Source organism: Myotis daubentonii, chromosome 12 (assembly GCF_963259705.1).
Source record: "Myotis daubentonii chromosome 12, mMyoDau2.1, whole genome shotgun sequence".
Lineage (NCBI taxonomy): Eukaryota > Metazoa > Chordata > Mammalia > Chiroptera > Vespertilionidae > Myotis > Myotis daubentonii.
This window is the reverse complement of record NC_081851.1, coordinates 60,704,350-60,721,763: the sequence shown is the minus strand read 5'-3', so window position 1 is coordinate 60,721,763 and position 17,414 is coordinate 60,704,350. Positions and strand designations below refer to the sequence as shown.

General features: G+C 35.9%; 1 protein-coding gene and 1 pseudogene across 3 annotated transcripts in view; one reads left to right on the top strand and one right to left on the bottom strand.

Annotated features, from left to right (window-relative positions):
• SOS1 (SOS Ras/Rac guanine nucleotide exchange factor 1) overlaps window positions 1-17,414 on the bottom strand; it is a 113,155-nt gene that overhangs the window by 74,375 nt on the left and 21,366 nt on the right. For all 3 annotated transcript variants that reach the window (XM_059660051.1, XM_059660049.1, XM_059660050.1), the window contains exon 2: window positions 5,019-5,144. In XM_059660051.1, the coding sequence (XP_059516034.1) occupies window positions 5,019-5,144 (126 nt within the window). The remainder of the gene's footprint in view (window positions 1-5,018; window positions 5,145-17,414) is intronic.
• Window positions 13,460-13,841, top strand: LOC132213887 (peptidyl-prolyl cis-trans isomerase H-like; annotated as a pseudogene).

Here is a 17,414-nt window from a genome sequence, read left to right as displayed (position 1 = left end):
ATTTCTTGTAGTGACAAGTTTAATTAAAATTTTAGAACAAAATAAAATTTCTTTTCACCGTATTTTAATATTTTTTAAAATAAAGAAGCCCAAGGAGAAATAATCAATGAAAGATTCATGAATTAGAATTATATTACTCTGCTACTTTCAAGATTAATAATTTTGTTTGAAATAAGGAACTCCATCTTGATTAATATCTAGTAGCTTTGAGAAAAAAATAAGACACAGAGGTAGGTTTGAGATACAGTTGTCTCTTATTAGCAGAGCCGTGTCTTTTCCTTTACTTAATAAAGGGGTCTAAATAGATAATCTTAAACATCAATTTCAAGACAAATATTCTAGGACATATCAAAACTACACATGCATGTCCATGTAAATATTCAGACCACAGGTATTTTTAAAATCTAATAGTATTAAAGGCTTAGAATGTGTGGGAGATTTTTTTGTCTAGAAAGGTAGAATATATGGAGAACTTACTTAGGAAATCTAAATGTTAATGGAAAATATTAGAAAATTACAAGGATTCTTTAGGATTCAAAGGAAAAGAAAAAGTTAAAGAAAAAATGAATGGAAAAGGGAAGCAAACTTTTAAAGTTTTAGGATATGACTCACAGGGGGAAAAACAGTCAAAGATAAGGAATCCAAGAAACCCTGAGTTAAATGAAAAAAAAAAAAAAAATGTGTCAGTGCCCTAAGAAATGAAAGTTGGTTAAATACAGGACACATAGGTAAGCAAGGGAAACAGGAAAGACATTACAAATAAAAATCACTCTGGACAACCAGAGAGAAATAATGAACATGTACCATTATGAAAGAATAAGATCTAAGAAATTATACAAAGAAAATACTTTACCAGGGATTTATCACATAAGAAATAATACTAGTTTTTGCTTTTATTTTTAATAAGATTAAGTATAAAAAATGAGGAGGGGGAGAACAAACCAGATTTGAGCAACTTTTATACACAATCTTTTAAAACAAATTATTTTGAAAAGACAGGGCCAAATAATATATACCCCTCCTCTGCATTCCCAGAGCATTTATATATACTTCCTATTGATCTGGAACACTGCTCAATCGACAATAGATATTCAGCTATTAGTATCATGGATTAGTGAATATTGGCTACATCAATGAAACAAATCCCATTCATTTGGACTATGATTTTTCAATTTGTAATGATCTGCAGTACAAATTATCAATACATTTTAATAAGCAAAACTAAAAATACGTATGTAATCCATCAATTTTCAAGTACTTTTTAGCACCTCATTTCCTAAAGCTATATGGCAACTACAAATCATTTTTAGTTTGTGATTAAAACAAATCCCCTAAGGGCCGAATATTAAGCAAGAACTGTCACTCCACTTTGAATTATGCTTATTCTTTAATCAAAATGTATTCTTTATAAAGATTAAAAAAATGCATATATTCCACTAACTCGGACTGATCTATTTTTTGAGTACATTTTTATATGGTCCTCAATTTTTTAAAAATTTTGATGAATTCTCTCTTACCCCAAAATTTATTTGAAAGTCTTGCTAAATTCACAGCCCTTATTACTTTAAAAGCTCCACAAATGTATTTTTAAAATTTTGAAAATGTATTAAAGAAATAAAGAGCCCTGGCCGATGGCTAAGTTGGTTGGAGCATCATCCTGTACACCAAAAGGTTGCAGGTTCAATCCCTGTTTGTGGCACATATGGGAAGCAACTGATGTTTCACTCTCACATCGTTGTTTCACTCTCTCTGTCTCAAATCAATGAATATATCCTCAGGTGAGGATATTAAAAAGAAAGAAAGAAAGAATTCTAATAAACAAAGAAAATGAAAAATTACTGATAGAAGAATCTAAGATACAATTACGTTCATCTAAATATCTCCATATTCTTATCTAAATACCCTGCCAGGAATGATAGATAAAGACCCAGGTTTCCATCTTTTAAAAAAAAAATTTATTCTACCATTCTGAGGTTAATAGTCTAATATATAAAATAAGGAGAGCCTGGCTAGTGTGCTCCGTAGTTGAGCCTCGACCCATGAATCAAGAGGTCACAGGTTTGATTCCTGATTAGGGCACATGCCTGGATTGCAGGCTCGATCCCCAGTAGGGAAGATGCAGAAGGCAGCGAATTGGTGTTTCTCTTTCATTGAAGTTTCTATTTCTCTATTCTTCTCCCTTCCTCTCTCTCTTTCTTAAAAAAATATCAAAAAAAAAATCAATAAAACATTTAAAAAATAAAATAAGGAGAATAACTACTACTCCACAGGGTTGTTGTAAGGACATAAAAATATATATGGCAGTACTTCGAAATTACGAAGCCTATTATATAACTGAATGCTATTTCTATTACTGTCATATTCTCTTTCAAAAATTCATTCCCAACCCTAAAGCCAGCTCAATGGAATATCACATGGCTACATCTATCTTAAGGGCCCAGATTAAGTGCTTAAAAATCATAAGATAGGACGTAGGGTAAATATCTTTGATATCTCAGAAATTTTCTGAGTACTAAAAAACTATAAAATATCCTTTTTTATTTAGTCTTAAGTACATATTGATTAAATATGTGCAAGTGAAAGACTGACTCATTAGTATTTCCAAGAAGTCATGATCTCCTTCAATACTAGAAAAGTAATGAATTAGTTTCTATATTAATTAAAAGGAGGAAATTAAATAAACATAGGTATAGTACAACATATCTGGAAAGAGCTTTTTGAGTCTATGCAATGTTACCAAACTAGCAAAGTCTTGGGATGTACCAACATTGGAATGATAAGCAGGACAAGACCTTTTTTTCCATTTTAATACAGTAGGCATAGGGTTACATGCTGCATTTTATAAACACTGTGGGTGAACCCAACTAGAATCCGAAAGAGCAAATGAAATTGTTAATGAGGAGAGTCAGGTAACCAGTTCTATTCAAGATCTACTCTGAAGCCCACTGTAATCAGTGCCTAAAAGAAATTTTGAATAAAAGATATTTGACCTTATAATTCAAAGGGAAAAAGGGATAAAATGTATGAAATCTACTTTGAATTACTTAAGTAATCAAAGTAAATTACTATTCCATAGTACATAATCTTTCCTACATTCACAACCTCTGTAATTTGATGTTCCTCAATATCTCTCTACTCAACTGAAATCTGGATCTCCCCTAAAAACTTAGGGTAGGAACTGCCCTTGTCTCAAAACCCACATGAAGGTGAATTTTGCATCTTTTTCACTTTGCAAGCTGCTTCTGGAACATCACTCTTTTCCACTCTCATGTAAAGTCCTGCATCATCTTGTGGGAATTCACGTCTACAGTAAGGAAACATAAAGTACCATGGCCTCTTAATTCATCACCTCTAGTTCAGCCACCACCACATGGCCACATCGTGTTTTGTAACAATGTTACTAAAGAAACCTTAAATTCCAACAACTGTCTCTGATCCCAATCTATTCTTCTCTGTCTCTCACTCAGGTATTCTAGTGTTCTCAGTTCTCTGACCTTATTAGGAAATCCAATACCTCGTTCTCTCCATATTTTTCCAATCTGCCTGGTCTCTCCCACCTGGCAGAATAGCTTAGTGGTAACATATGCCCCTAAAACTTAGACTTTCTGGGTTAAAGTCTTGGCTTTATTTATAGCTGTGACCTTGGGCAACTTATTTACCCTTTCTACTTCAGTTTCCGCATTTATTCATTCAATACCTATTTCCTGAGTACATTCTCAGTGCCAGTTCTAGGTGGTAGGAATCTGGCAGTGAACAAGAAAAAAAATCCCTGGAGTCTTCATTCTAATAAGGGAAAAAGTAGTATCATCTTCATGGGGTTATTAAAAACTTTAAATGAAATGTAAAACATAAAAGTGTTTAGACCAGTGCATAATACTGTAGCAAGTACTCAAACATCAGCTATTACTACATTTCACTTTTTTCCTTATCCAATTTAGATTCTCTGATGTTCTTTTCAGTAATTTCTCATTGGATAAGCCTCAACCCTCAGGGAAACAGAGCAGACCTGGGGTAGACAGAGATCTCTCCTCCCCAGCCACTGTGTGCCTTAAAATCATTATTATATTCTATGTGTGTTATGTCCTGAAAAGGGCTCTAAAGCACTGCTATTACCAGTCTTCACAACTCCTTTGCCCTACTGTTCTTCTACTGTATATCCATGGTGAAATACCATTTAACCCAACTATTTTGTGTGTGTGCCCACACTTGAGTATTGCAAAGGAAATGTCACAAAGATTTGTACAACTATACATTTGAGGTCATTAACATCAAATGATCCATCATTGATTGCCATAAACGTCTTTTATTTTTCCAGCTCCATCTCCCATTTTCAGTACTTCAAACCTTATTTCTTTCCTCTAAAACTTTTGACTCCTTCAGTTTAGATGCCTCTACTTCTGAGATACTAACCTTAAGCCCCAAAGCCTATCTTTTAGTTTGCTCCTTTTAAAATTTCCCACATCCCATTTACTCATAGTATATATCACATTATGTTATTATCCATATACCTATCTCTATCTCCACTAAACTATAACCCTAAAAGGACAGGAGTCATGTCATCTTTGAAACAGATTGTAGAACTTCCTTCCTAGATTTTTAGGTGTTTCCCTCCCAAATGGTAGAAAGGGGTCCACTTACTATCTAAAATACATGTAATACTTGAAGATCAAAATATTAACTATGATGTTCTCGAAAGGATAGCTAGCTTTACAAAACAAACAAACAAACTAAATACTTGGACATATTCTATTCTTAAAGGTATGAAAATACGTATATATAATTTAGCATAAGAAGTAATGTTTAGAGGTCAACAAAAGATCATTTTAGATTAAAAGCAAAACATGGAATGGTTTGACAGCTAAAACACAAACAAGCTATCATACTCCCAATACAAAGTTAAAATAAATCCAGTCTTTAATTTTTAAAGAGCTGAACTGAAGAGCAACTCTTTCCCCTTCACTAAAATTACAATAAACACATAGGTTTTATATATTAAATACAATGCAAATTTATCATACCTCTACATCTGAAACACTTCGGGGCTGAGCCTGGCATAGCATATTTAATAATTGCAAGATTAATTCTTCAACATACTGAAGAGCATCGTCACTAGACTCAAGAGTTGGATGAACTTGTCCCTGGACCTATAAACAAAAAGCAAAGTAATTAAAATGTAGGTTTGTTTCAACTAATAAAACAAACAAAACCAATAATTTTTTTTTATCCTCACCTGAGGATACTTTGCTTTTCAGAGAGTGGAAGGGAGGGAGGCGAAGGTAGAGAGAAAGAGAAACATCAGTGTGAGAGAGACACATCAATTGGTTGCCTCTACACACGCCCCTCAAAGCCACAACCCTTCGGTACGTGGGCCAACGCTTCACTGACGTACACTGGCCAGGGCCAAATAATTTTTTTTTTTTTTTTTTTTTTTTTTTTACTGTGGGTTTGTACTCAAGAACATGGTACGGCTCACAAATACAAATTTGAGTGTTATGACACAGAAGTCAGGAGAGTCAGAAGTTCTCAACCTTTTCCCCAGCCACATGCACTATACATGCTTATTAACATGTTCTTGGAGGTCCACATATCTAATTGCATAATTTCAATATTTTTTTTCTTAAACCATAGTTACCCTGTGGGAATACAGAGAGGGTGGGAGAGGCTGAGCAGGGGATAGATACAGTTTATATGGTTTTTGTCAAGTACCAGTGGTAGCTGGAACATTTACTTAACATACCACTTGGGCAAAATTGAACTCCTATGGATCTCTGTCCCTTACTTAACTCTATCTTTCCTATTAAATGATAAAATACAAGAGGGATATTTCTTATCTTATTCATCATTGTAACTCCAGCATAATGATGAGCACATAATACAAGCTTGATAAATGTTTGTTGAACACAAAGTCACCCTATATCAAGGGACACAAAATGAGTACTTTTGATGATTTGTACTGTCTATACTTTAGGAAGATAATTTGGTGGTCACTCATTCATAAACACTTAATAATCTTTACCTTTATTTTTTTATTATTTCTTTGGAGGCACCTCAGGCCACTGGCCTCTGTAAAACTTACATTTTAATAACCAGCATAATATTTACTTGCATCCCTATGGGTCAACATTTTTCCTCCTTTTAAAAAAATGGCTGAAAATCAGTTCCAGGGACAATACATGTTTCTTTTCTTTTCTTTTTTTTTTTTAAATATATTTTATTGATTTTTTACAGAGAGGAAGGGAGAGAGATAGAGAGTCAGAAACATCGGTGAGAGAGAAACATCAATCAGCTGCCTCCTGCACATCCCCCACTGGAGGTGTGCCCGCAACCCAGGTACATGCCCTTGACCGGAATCAAACCTGGGACCTTTCAGTCCGCAGGCCGACGCTCTATCCACTGAGCCAAACCGGTTTTGGCAATACATGTTTCTAAATATATTCGTCTAAGGGAAGTAGAGCACTCATGGGATGAAAGTGTATAGCACTCACTGGCCAAGGACACTTAGTATGGTATTCTTCTTTAAAAAGTACTGAGTACATATATATACAAACATATCCATATCTATGTACTTTTCATGTATATTTTTAAAACTCATTATATGATACACTGTTTATAAAAATCTCCTCATACGCAGAGGCTGTCAATCTTCCTTCACCCCTCAAATGTGGATTTTATCCTTGACTGCCTTCTCCCTTTTTCTCTTTCCCCAAGTAATCCCATTTTCTTCCACATTTTGAACTATCTCCTGTGTGGGTGATTCCAAATCTATTAGTTCTGACTTCTCTCCCAAGTTTTAGAACACTTCAAGTAACTTGCTAGATATCAACACCTATCCAACCAAAACCTCAAATATAACATAGAAAAAAAGTTGAACAAGAAAAGCTGTATCTCACATAGAACTGTGTCTCACAAATGTGGGGTGTGTGTGTGTGTGTGGTGTGTGTGAAAAACACAGTAAAGACTGCCCCTGATTTCACTAAGATGTAGTCCTGGAAAATAATCTCTAATTGGGGGTTACATTCATGTCCAAGGCTCCAGCATCACAAACAATAGCTACAGATTTACAAAATCACATATTAGAAATAAAAGGGTCTTTAGAACTCATTTAACTCTGTCCCTCTATTTAGCAGATGAGAAAAAAAGGAGACACCCACAATCCTATAGCTAACTGATAATACTTTAAGTACTGAACCTCGGCCTCCTGGCATGTAGGCCAGAACTCTTTCCATGAAAATGCTGACTTTCAAGCCTGAAGGAGTCTTGGGAGTGTCCTAACACCCCTTCAACATAAGGAGCAGAATGCCCATGAATTGTGTCTACTTATATAGTGGGCTTCTACATAAAACTTGGCTTGAAATATGTTGTCATAATTAAACACTGGCATGTCATAAATGCAAACAGCACTATAATCTTTAGAATCTAAAAAGGTAAAGGGATCATTTTTTACCCATTTTTACACAAAGGATCACAATGCATTATATGAAATTAAATTCTTCATTATATGGCTCCATTCCGAGCTGCTTTTCAATTTACATTTTATGCTGAAGTAATACATTTTCAGCTTGCTGAAACATGGCATGCAGCTTCATTCACGCTGTTCTATCGTTCATTTTCTTACCCTTTCGGTTACCTATTTGACTTTCAAAACCCAGATCCCACCTCAGCTGGGAAGACAGCCTTGTTTCTTACATTTTTCTAAGTCAGAATTAACCTCATTCAAGTAACTGATTTACTGAATCTATTAAATATCAGATATTCTATTAGATGAAGGATATATAAGCACATCTCATTTTATTGTGCTTCACTTTATCACACTTTTTATATATTGTGTTTTTTATAAACTGAAGGTTTGTGGCAACTCTGCTTTGAGCCAGCCTATCAGTGGCATTTTCCAACAGCATTTGCTCACTTCGTGTCTGTGTGTTACATTTTGGTAATTCTCACAACATTTCAAACTTTTTATTATTATTATATTTGTTATGGTGGTCTGTGATCAGTGATCTTTGATATCACTATGTAATTGTTTTGGGGCACCACGAACCACACCAATAGAAGATGTTGAACTTAATAAATAAATGTGTGTGTTCTGACTGCTCACTAATGGGCCATTCCTGGTTTTTCTCCCTCTCCTTGGGCCTCCTTATTCTTTTATTAAAATATATTTTTACTGATTTCAGAGAGGAAGGGGGAGAGAGAGGGAAAGAGAGAGAGAGAGAGAGAGAGACATCATGATGAGAGAGAATCATTGATTGGCTGCCTCCTGCAGGTTCCATAATGGGGATCGAGCCCACAACCCAGACCAGGAATCAAACCATGACCTCCTGGTTCATAGGTCGATGCTCAACCACTAAACCAAGCTGGCTGGGCTGGGCCTCCTTATTCTTTAGACACATCAATATTGAAATTAGGCCAATTAATAACCCTACAATGACCTATAAGTGTTTAAGTGAAAGGAAGAGTCGCATATCTCTCACTTTAAATCAAAATCTAGAAATGATTAAGCTTAGTGAGAAAAACATGTCCAAAGTCAAGACAGGCAAAAAGCTAGGCCTCGCATGCCAGTTAGCCAAGTTATGAATGCAAATGAAAAGTTCTTGAAGGAAATTAAAAGTGCTACTCCAGTGAACACACAAATGAAAAAAAAACGAAACAGCTTTCTCACTGATCTAAAGAAAGTATTAGTGGTCTGGATAGAAGATCAAACCAGCCACAAGTCTCCCCTCCCCCGCCCCACTAAATCAAAGATTAATCCTGAATAAGGCCTTAACTCTCTTCATTCTGTCAAGGCTGAGAGAGGCAATACAGCTGCAGAAGAAAAGTCTGAAGCTATCAGAGGTTGGTTCATGAGGATCAAAGAAGAAGCTCTCTCCATAATACAAAAGCATGAGGTGAAGCAGCAAATGCTGTTGTAGAAGCTACAAGAAGTTATCCAGAAGATCTAGCTAGGATAATCAATGAAGGTGGTTATGCTCAATAACAGATTTTCAATGTAGATTAAACAACCTTATATTGGAAGAAGATGCCAACTAGGACTTTCATCGCTGAAGAAGAGAAGTCAATGCCTGGCTTCAAAACTTCCAAGGACAGGAGACTCTCTAGCTAGATGCTAATGAGACTGTAAGCAGGTCAGTCCCATCTTCAGGCTCCACTCCTAATTCTAGTTCTCTTGCTGTTTCTACCACGTCTTGAACCTCTCAAAGTCTTGAAGCTCTCAAAGTCACCCATGACAGTTAAAATTAGCTTCTTCTAAAGTCCTGTTAATGTTGATATTTTGACCTCTTCCCTTTTCTTCTGCAGCTGTACTTCCAGGTAATATCTATCAGGTAAATACCTATCAGAGGTTGATATTTTGACTTTAAGTTGAAGCCAGTGCTCATTTACCAGTCTGAAAATCCTAGGGCCCTTAAGGATAACACTAAATCTACTCTGTCTGTGCTCTATAAATGGAACAACAAACCATGGATAACAGCACATCTGTTTACAACATGGCTTACTGAATAGTTTAAGCCCACTGTTGAGACCTACTGCTCAGAACAAAAGATTCCTTTCAAAATACTACTGCTCATTGACAATGTCCCTGGTCACCCAAAAGCTCTGATGGAGATATATAAGATTAATGTAGCTTTCATGCCTGCTAACATAATATACATTCTGTAGCCCATGGATCAAGAAGTAATTTCAACTTTTTAGTCTCATTACTTAAAACATTTCATAAGGCTACCACTGCCATAGATAGTGGTTCCTCTGATAGATCTGAGCAAAATAAAAACCTTCTGAAAAAGATTCACATTCTAGATGTCATTCAGAATACTCATGATTCATGGAAAGATGTCAAAATATCAACATTAACAGGACTTTAAAAGACGTTGATTCTAACCCTTACGGATGACTGACAGATTCAAGACTTCAGTGAGTAAGTAACTACAGATGTGGTAGAAACAGTAAGAGAGCTAGAATTAGCAGTGGAGTCTGAAGATGTGACTAAACTGCTGCAATCTCATGATAAAACTTTAATGGATAAGGAAGTTGCTTCTTATGGATGAACAAAGGAAGTGGTTTCTTGCCCTAGCTGACTTGGCTCAGTGGATAGTGTCGGCCCTCAGACTGAAGGATCCCGGTTTCGATTCCAGTCAAGGACATGTACCTTGGTTGCAGGCTCAATCCCTGATCCTGGTCTGGCATGTGCAAGAGGCAACTAATCGATGTGTCTCTCTCACATCAATGTTTCTCTCTCCCCATCCTCTGCACTCTCTAAAAATCAATGGAAAAATATCCTCAGGTGAGGATTAACCAAAAACAAACAAACAAAAACAGTCCCTGCCCTAGCCGGTTTGGCTCAGTGAATAGAGTGTCAGCCTGAGGACTCAAGGGTCCCGGGTTCGATTCTGATCAAGGGCATGTACCTTGGTTGCGGGCACATACCCAATAGGGAGTGTGCAAGAGGCAGCTGATCGATGTTTCTCTCTCATCGATGTTTCTAACTCTCTATCCTTCTCCCTTCCTCTCTGTAAAAAACCAATAAAATATATTTAAAAACAAAACAAAACAAAAAAAAGTCCCTGTTCACATGGACCTAATACTCTAATATATAGAATCAAATGAATTGTATATAACCAAAGCGGTGAAATGCTATGGTTTACAAACAAACAAAAACTTGATAATATTTAAAATTCAGGCACATATAATTCAAATGTTATGTTTGATACCTTGCATAACATAAAATTTTAGAAATTCAAATACTTTTATTCATTGATATTTATAAATATAACCTATTAGATAAATAATGCATTATGCCACTGTTCTTCTAAGTTTCTGGACATTAACCTTTATTATATCTTATATCTGTCAAATAGGGTTCACAAAGTTCATTTATACAAGAGAGTAATAAATTATTTTACTTCCTTAAAAACAGAAACAATACTTCAAACCTCTGACTGACTGAAAAACACAGGCAGTGGTAAATGTTTAAAGATAAGCAGAGTACCAAATCCTGAAATACAAAGACTTTGCTCTTTATCTTTCAAGGAAGATACTAAGAGATTTCTTTAATGAGCAGACAGTACTATTACATTTCCTATAGAGATAGAATAAAAATCTTCTCTTCTATGAGATAGTGTAACAGCTAAAGTATTCCATGTGTTCCAATCCATATAAATGGTACCCAAAGACATTTAATAGATCAAATGATCCCTATTATTCAAGATTATGCAGAATAGGTTTCCCTGCCAAACCTTATGACAGCCTTCTGAAGCCATCCATAGCTGATACTCACTGAGGTTGTGTGTGTGTGTGTGTGCACTCACAATTAAAATTAACATTAGAATTGGGTTTAAACTAGGTGTGAGTTTTCCCTTTTTTTCCATTTTTTGAAAATATTATTTTACTGACAGAGAAAACTTCATATTCTTCTTTAAATGCAATTACTTTAGTTAATTTAAGTAAACAATGCAAAAAATTCACTAAAGAATTAATGATAGCCATGAATAAGAATTCATATGATCATGATAGTATTTCTTTGAAGATATAATCATGATCTTCAACAAAGGTGCCACCCATTGAATTTTAAACTTTCCTTAAGGACTGCCTGCTTCTATTTTGACAGTTCGTCTCTAATAATTTTAAGATTCAGAAGCAACTTTGTTGGCTAGTATTGCCAGATTTTGTGGAATCTGAAAAAGCAAAAGGATTAGGTCTAAATCAATTCCTAGCTCTTTGATATATGAATCCTCTAAGGGTATTCAGAATCCCTTGGGTAAACTGCCAGAATAAACTATGTTGAATTCTGATGAATCTTTAATAGCCTTTTCTAGCTAATGGGTCTCTGAAGAATTAGAAAGGCTTCTAGATTGTATTTTGTCATATCTTGGGCCCAGATCTGCTTTTATTTATAATTATAACAGGAGAATTTGAAATAAAACTGGTATTCTCAAAACCTTTACAATCATAAATAACAAAGATTTCTATTGTTAAATCTCTCAGTATTATGACTGTTTAATCAATGTTTGATGTTTTAGATGCTTATTTCTTCTCATTCTGAGTTTCATTTAAAAATCAAAGTAGAAATCCTTTGCCAAAAAAAATTTAAAGACAAACATAAAACAAGTTAAAGAGCTTAAATCTTTTCCATAAATAAAATGGACTAAAATATTTGTTCATTTCCTGGGGCCTATTACTCTTTAGGTCCACGTATATAACGTATGCAAAAATCTCCCCCCCCCCCCCCCGAGCTCCTCTTATTTGCTGGGGACACAAAAATGAATGAGGACATGGCATCTGCCCTTCAAGATTTCAGCTCACAGAGGAGCTAGGCATATAAACAATTACTTCGCACAATATAATGAGGATAAAATGAAGTTAATATTTAAAGTACAGTGATGACCAAAAAAAGAATAACCTAACTGTTGATATGTGAGAAATATCAGAAGCCTTCACAAGTAAAACATTCTTGAACTGGAGAATAAAGGATAAATAAGATTCAACAGGCAGTAGATAAGGAAGCAGGGTTTTTAGTAAAAAAGCTAACATAAAAAGACATAGAGGCCAAGACAAAATTATGTGCTGGGGAAACTGCAAGAACTGGACCGAAGAGTACCTGTGGGGAAAGCTAAGACTAGAAAGGGCGGGTTTGTATGTCATACCAAGGAGGTGGAAAGTGATCAGGAAAGCAGAAAATAATTGAAGACTTTTAAATCAACCACTGACATAACTAGATTTATATGCTGAAGAATCTCTCTTTGCTATGAACCATTCATATTAAAGCCTTAGTTTAGTTTAGTCTAAGTCTCTTTCCTTATACTTATCAATAGCAGAGGGGGATAAGAATATGAAAAAAAGAAAAAAAAATTTCCCCTCAGTTGTGACTCATTCAAAAAATATTTATTGAATGTCTACCGTGTACAAGATGCTATTCTAAATGTCAGAGATCCAGTAGTATACAAGATATACAAAGCCCTGGCTCTCGTTGAGCTTATATTTTAATACAAAGAGGGCTCCAGCTACTTGGTTTTATTTAAAAAAAATAATCTCATTTTAAACCTCAATCTACTGAAATGAGACCTAAGTATAAGGGAGAAAGCAGTGCTCCCAACTTCTGCTTTAGGTTGGAGGGGTGGTGGCAAATTCAAACCCTGTGAACTCTGTGGTGTTTTGTGTGTTTTTAAAATCTTCACCCGAGGATATTTTTTTCTATTGATCTTTAGAAAGAGAGTGAAAGGGAGAGAGGGGGAGAGACAGAGAAAAAAATATTGATGTGAGATACAATCAACTGGTTGCTTCCCACACGTTCCCCAACAGGGATGGGGATTGAACCTGCAACCAAGGTATGTGCCCTTGACTGGAATCAAACCCACGATCCTTCACTCTGTGGGCTGATGCTCTAACCACTGAGACAAACCAGCAAGGGCCCTGTGGTGTTCTCTATTGGCAGCCAGGAAGTTGGCCACAACAATCTAGTTCTTTGTAGATGTGTACTGGAGAATTTAGAAAAGATGGGGTTCTGATAGGCTACATAGGGAGTAGTTTCCACAGGATTATAAAGGATTTGATTCAGGGTGGAGAGTTTGTTAATGGGGATGATACTGGAGTTGCCAGTATTGACTGGGGACCGCTTGCAGATGAAAATTTTAAACTTAGGCACTTAGCTCGAGGACTATTTTCAATGGCAAACAGGCCCCAGTACAAATGGCTGTCAATTCATCACCCGCTCTAAGTGTGATTGGCTGGATGGAAAGCATGTGCTGCTTGGAAAAAATCACTGATGGAGTTCTAGTGTTGAGAATGTCCCCACAGGCCCCAAGAATAAACTTAAGCTGCCTATGGTGACCTCACAATGTGGGGAGAAATAGTCCAGAGCAAAACTGAATCAGACGTCCTTGTCTCTGCCATTGTAGGCCTGCCCTTGCTCTGGGTGATGCTCTTAAGTAAAATAATCTAGAATGGCCCCTGAGTCCCTGCTTGCTACTGCCCTGTTTGATCAAGAGACCTTGGAAATATCACAGATTCATAACCCAAGATTTTCTGTTTTCAACTGTAAATAAAGTTTTTTGTTTTGGTGAGGCATTGTGGGGGGCAGTGGGAGGGGTGGCAAAAGGTAAACTACAGATGTAACTAAAGTACATCTAAGTTTTTCTAGGAATTGAATACACTACTTACACACAATTAATGTCTTGTGTAAACACATCACTGGTGGTTAATCCAGAAATATTATCTCTTCTCTAATAGGGCCAGGTCTATATCCTATCTATACTTCATTATAACTACCATGTCATCTGTTCATTTCACTCCTTGCCTACTACCTTGCACTCTTTCCCAGAATCCACAGAACCTAACTACATTAGGATAATTCAGAGAAAAAAGCGTTCTATTCATGGAGTACTTATGAAATGAATGAATGAATCACACTGTTAAGTTCCATATAATATTAGAAATAACTTTGAATTAAACATGCTTTGTAGGGTGGATTGAGAATCTAATCACTGTTTATAATATTGCCTAAGAGAGGGCGTTTCAAACCCCAAGTAATTCATAAACTAACTTTTGAACCTCAAGTCTTTATTAAGTGGGAATAGGCAATATGCTTAGATAATAATTTAAGTTTTTCTTCTTAAAATAACTTTTTACAGTCTCATTGAAGCTTGACATTTAAACTTTCCCAATACAAACCTATGAAATAATCCTAAAATTTAACAGAATTAAGAGAAATGCAAAATAAAGGAACAATGAGATATTATTTTACTCTGATCAGATGAGCAAAAATTAAAATGATCAATAACACCTATTGTTGACAGCAATGCTAGAAAAAGGTTATTCTATTACCTTGCTAGTAGAAATGCTAACTGATAACAGACTTTTAAAAAAGTAATCCGGCCCTGGTCAGTGTGGCTCAATGGTTGGAATGTCTTTTTATATACTGAAAGGTGGCGGGTTTGATTTCTGGTCAGGGCACACAGGTTTCTGGTTCAACCCCCAGTCTGGCTGTATACTATATTAAAATTAAAAATAAATATACCCTATGGCCCAACAACCACATCTTGGGAATTTATGCTACAGAAATAAAAGATACACATACAACGATTTTATTGCACCACTGTTCATAGTGATAAAAATTTAAAAATAATATAAATGTCCATCAGTAAGGGAATGTTTAAATAAATTATGGAATATTATTATTGTAGGCTAAATTGTATTCCCTAAATTTTCATATGTTGAAGTCCTAATTCCCAGTACTTCAGAATGTGACTATATTTGGAGACTGTGTCTTTAAAGAGGTAATTAAAATGAGGTCATTAGGGTAGGCCCTAATCTAATACAACTACTCTTCTTATAAGAAGAGGAAATTTGGACACACATATACACAGAGGGAAGACCATAGGAAAGAGTAACGATCTACAAAACAAGAAAAGAGGCCTCAAAAAAAAAAAAAATCAAACTTGCTAACACCTTGAACTTGAACCTGTAGCCTCCATTATTGTAATAAAATAAATTTCTGTTGTTTAAGCTTCCCAGTGTGTGGTTCTTTATTATTGCACCCCTGGCAAACTAACACAACTATGTAACCATTAAAAAGAATAAAGTAAGCCCTGGCTGGGTGGCTCAGTTGGTTTGAGCATTGTCCCGAAACACCAAGGTTGCGGGACTGATCCCTGGTCAGGGCATATACAAGAGTCAACCAATTAATGTATAAATAAGTAGAACAACAAATCTCTATCTCAAAAAAAAAAAAAAAGAATTAATTAGGGCTTGTCGTTTGACAGATTTCCACAAGGTATTTTGAATTAAGACAGAACAAACAATTTGAAGTACAGGGAATGATCAAAACACACGTGTGTGTGTGTGTGTGTGTGTGTGTGTGTGTGTGTGTGTGTGTGTTTATAATGTATTACAGATAAACATTTGTACATGAACATGACAACATGGAGAGAAATATGGAGTAGTATAACCTAGGTTATTAACATGGGTTACAGGGTCCTGACAAGTCAGGAGTGGGGATGGAAGAAAAAAAGAATAATGCCAAAACCGGTTTGGCTCAGTGGATAGAGCGTCGGTCTGCGGACTGAAAGGTTCCAGGTTCGATTCTGGTCAAGGGCATGTACCTTGGTTGCAGGCATATCCCCAGTAGGAGATGTGCAGGAGGCAGCTGATCGATGTTTCTCTCTCATCGATGTTTCTAACTCTCTCTCTCCCTTCCTCTCTGTAAAAAATCAATAAAATGTTTTTTTAAAAAAAGAAAAAAAGAATAAAACCAACCACCCCCCCCCAAAAAAAATCTTCTTAAAATAATTGTCATATTTATGCACGTTAGTAACATTTCATGTATATGTGTATATATATAATTTTTAAATGTAATTAAAATTTTTCATTTAATTTTCATTCAAATAAAATGTTTCATAACTGCTTTTTTGTTGTGTGTACATTAGCCATGGGAATGGCAATATCCAAAGTCCTTTCCCACAGAAAGTTACTACACACATCAAATTCCAAACATGTATCAAGTGCCAAGTTCATATCATCTTTCATTTGTTTTGCTCTAAAAACAATACATATGACCTTCCCAAACAAATTTTTTATTACTTTCTGTGATAACACCAATAAAACAAAGAACTGACTCAGAAAAGAATGGGGTTTTTTTTGTTCTTCTTCAAGCATGTTCCTTTTTTTAAAAAAAAAAAAATGTTTTTATTAATTTCAGAGAGGAAAGGAGAGGTAGAGATAGAAACATCAATGATTGGCTGCCTCATGATCAATCCCACAACCGGGCACGTGCCTTGACCTGGAATCGAAATGTGACCTCCTGGTTCATGGGTCAACGCTCAACCACTGAGCCATGCTGGCCAGGTATCTTCTTAATCTTCATACTCAAGAGTCTTCCAACTGTGGCAGAAATCTATTATCAGTGATGCCCCAACATAGGTAGGAGGGTTTTATAAAATTTCCATGTTCCTTCTCCCCCTACACGCCCACTCCCCCGTGCTCCTATCCATCCTTTTTTTTTTTTTTTTTTTTAAGATAGTGACCTTGTCCTGCAGGACCTGGTGTCCTCATATCTTCATGGGCCTTTTACTTAATGGTTTTTTTTTTGTTTTTGTTTTATTGATTTCAGGGAGAAGAGGGGAGGAGGGGAGAGAGAAAGAAACATCAATGATGAGAATCATTGATCAGCTGCCTCCTGCATGCCCCCTACCTGGGATCTAGCCCACAGCCCAGGCATATACCCTGATCAAGAATCCAACCGTGACCTCCTGGTTCATGGGTTGCTGCTCAACCACTTAGCCACACTAGCTGGGCCATCCTATCCTATTAAGTTTCAATCCCATTCTAAACGGTATCTTTAAAGCTAGAACAGAAATTCCTAATACATGTGTTGCCATTATCTTTCTTTGGCAGTTTTCCTATAAATTCCAAAAGGTGGCAGTTTGTAA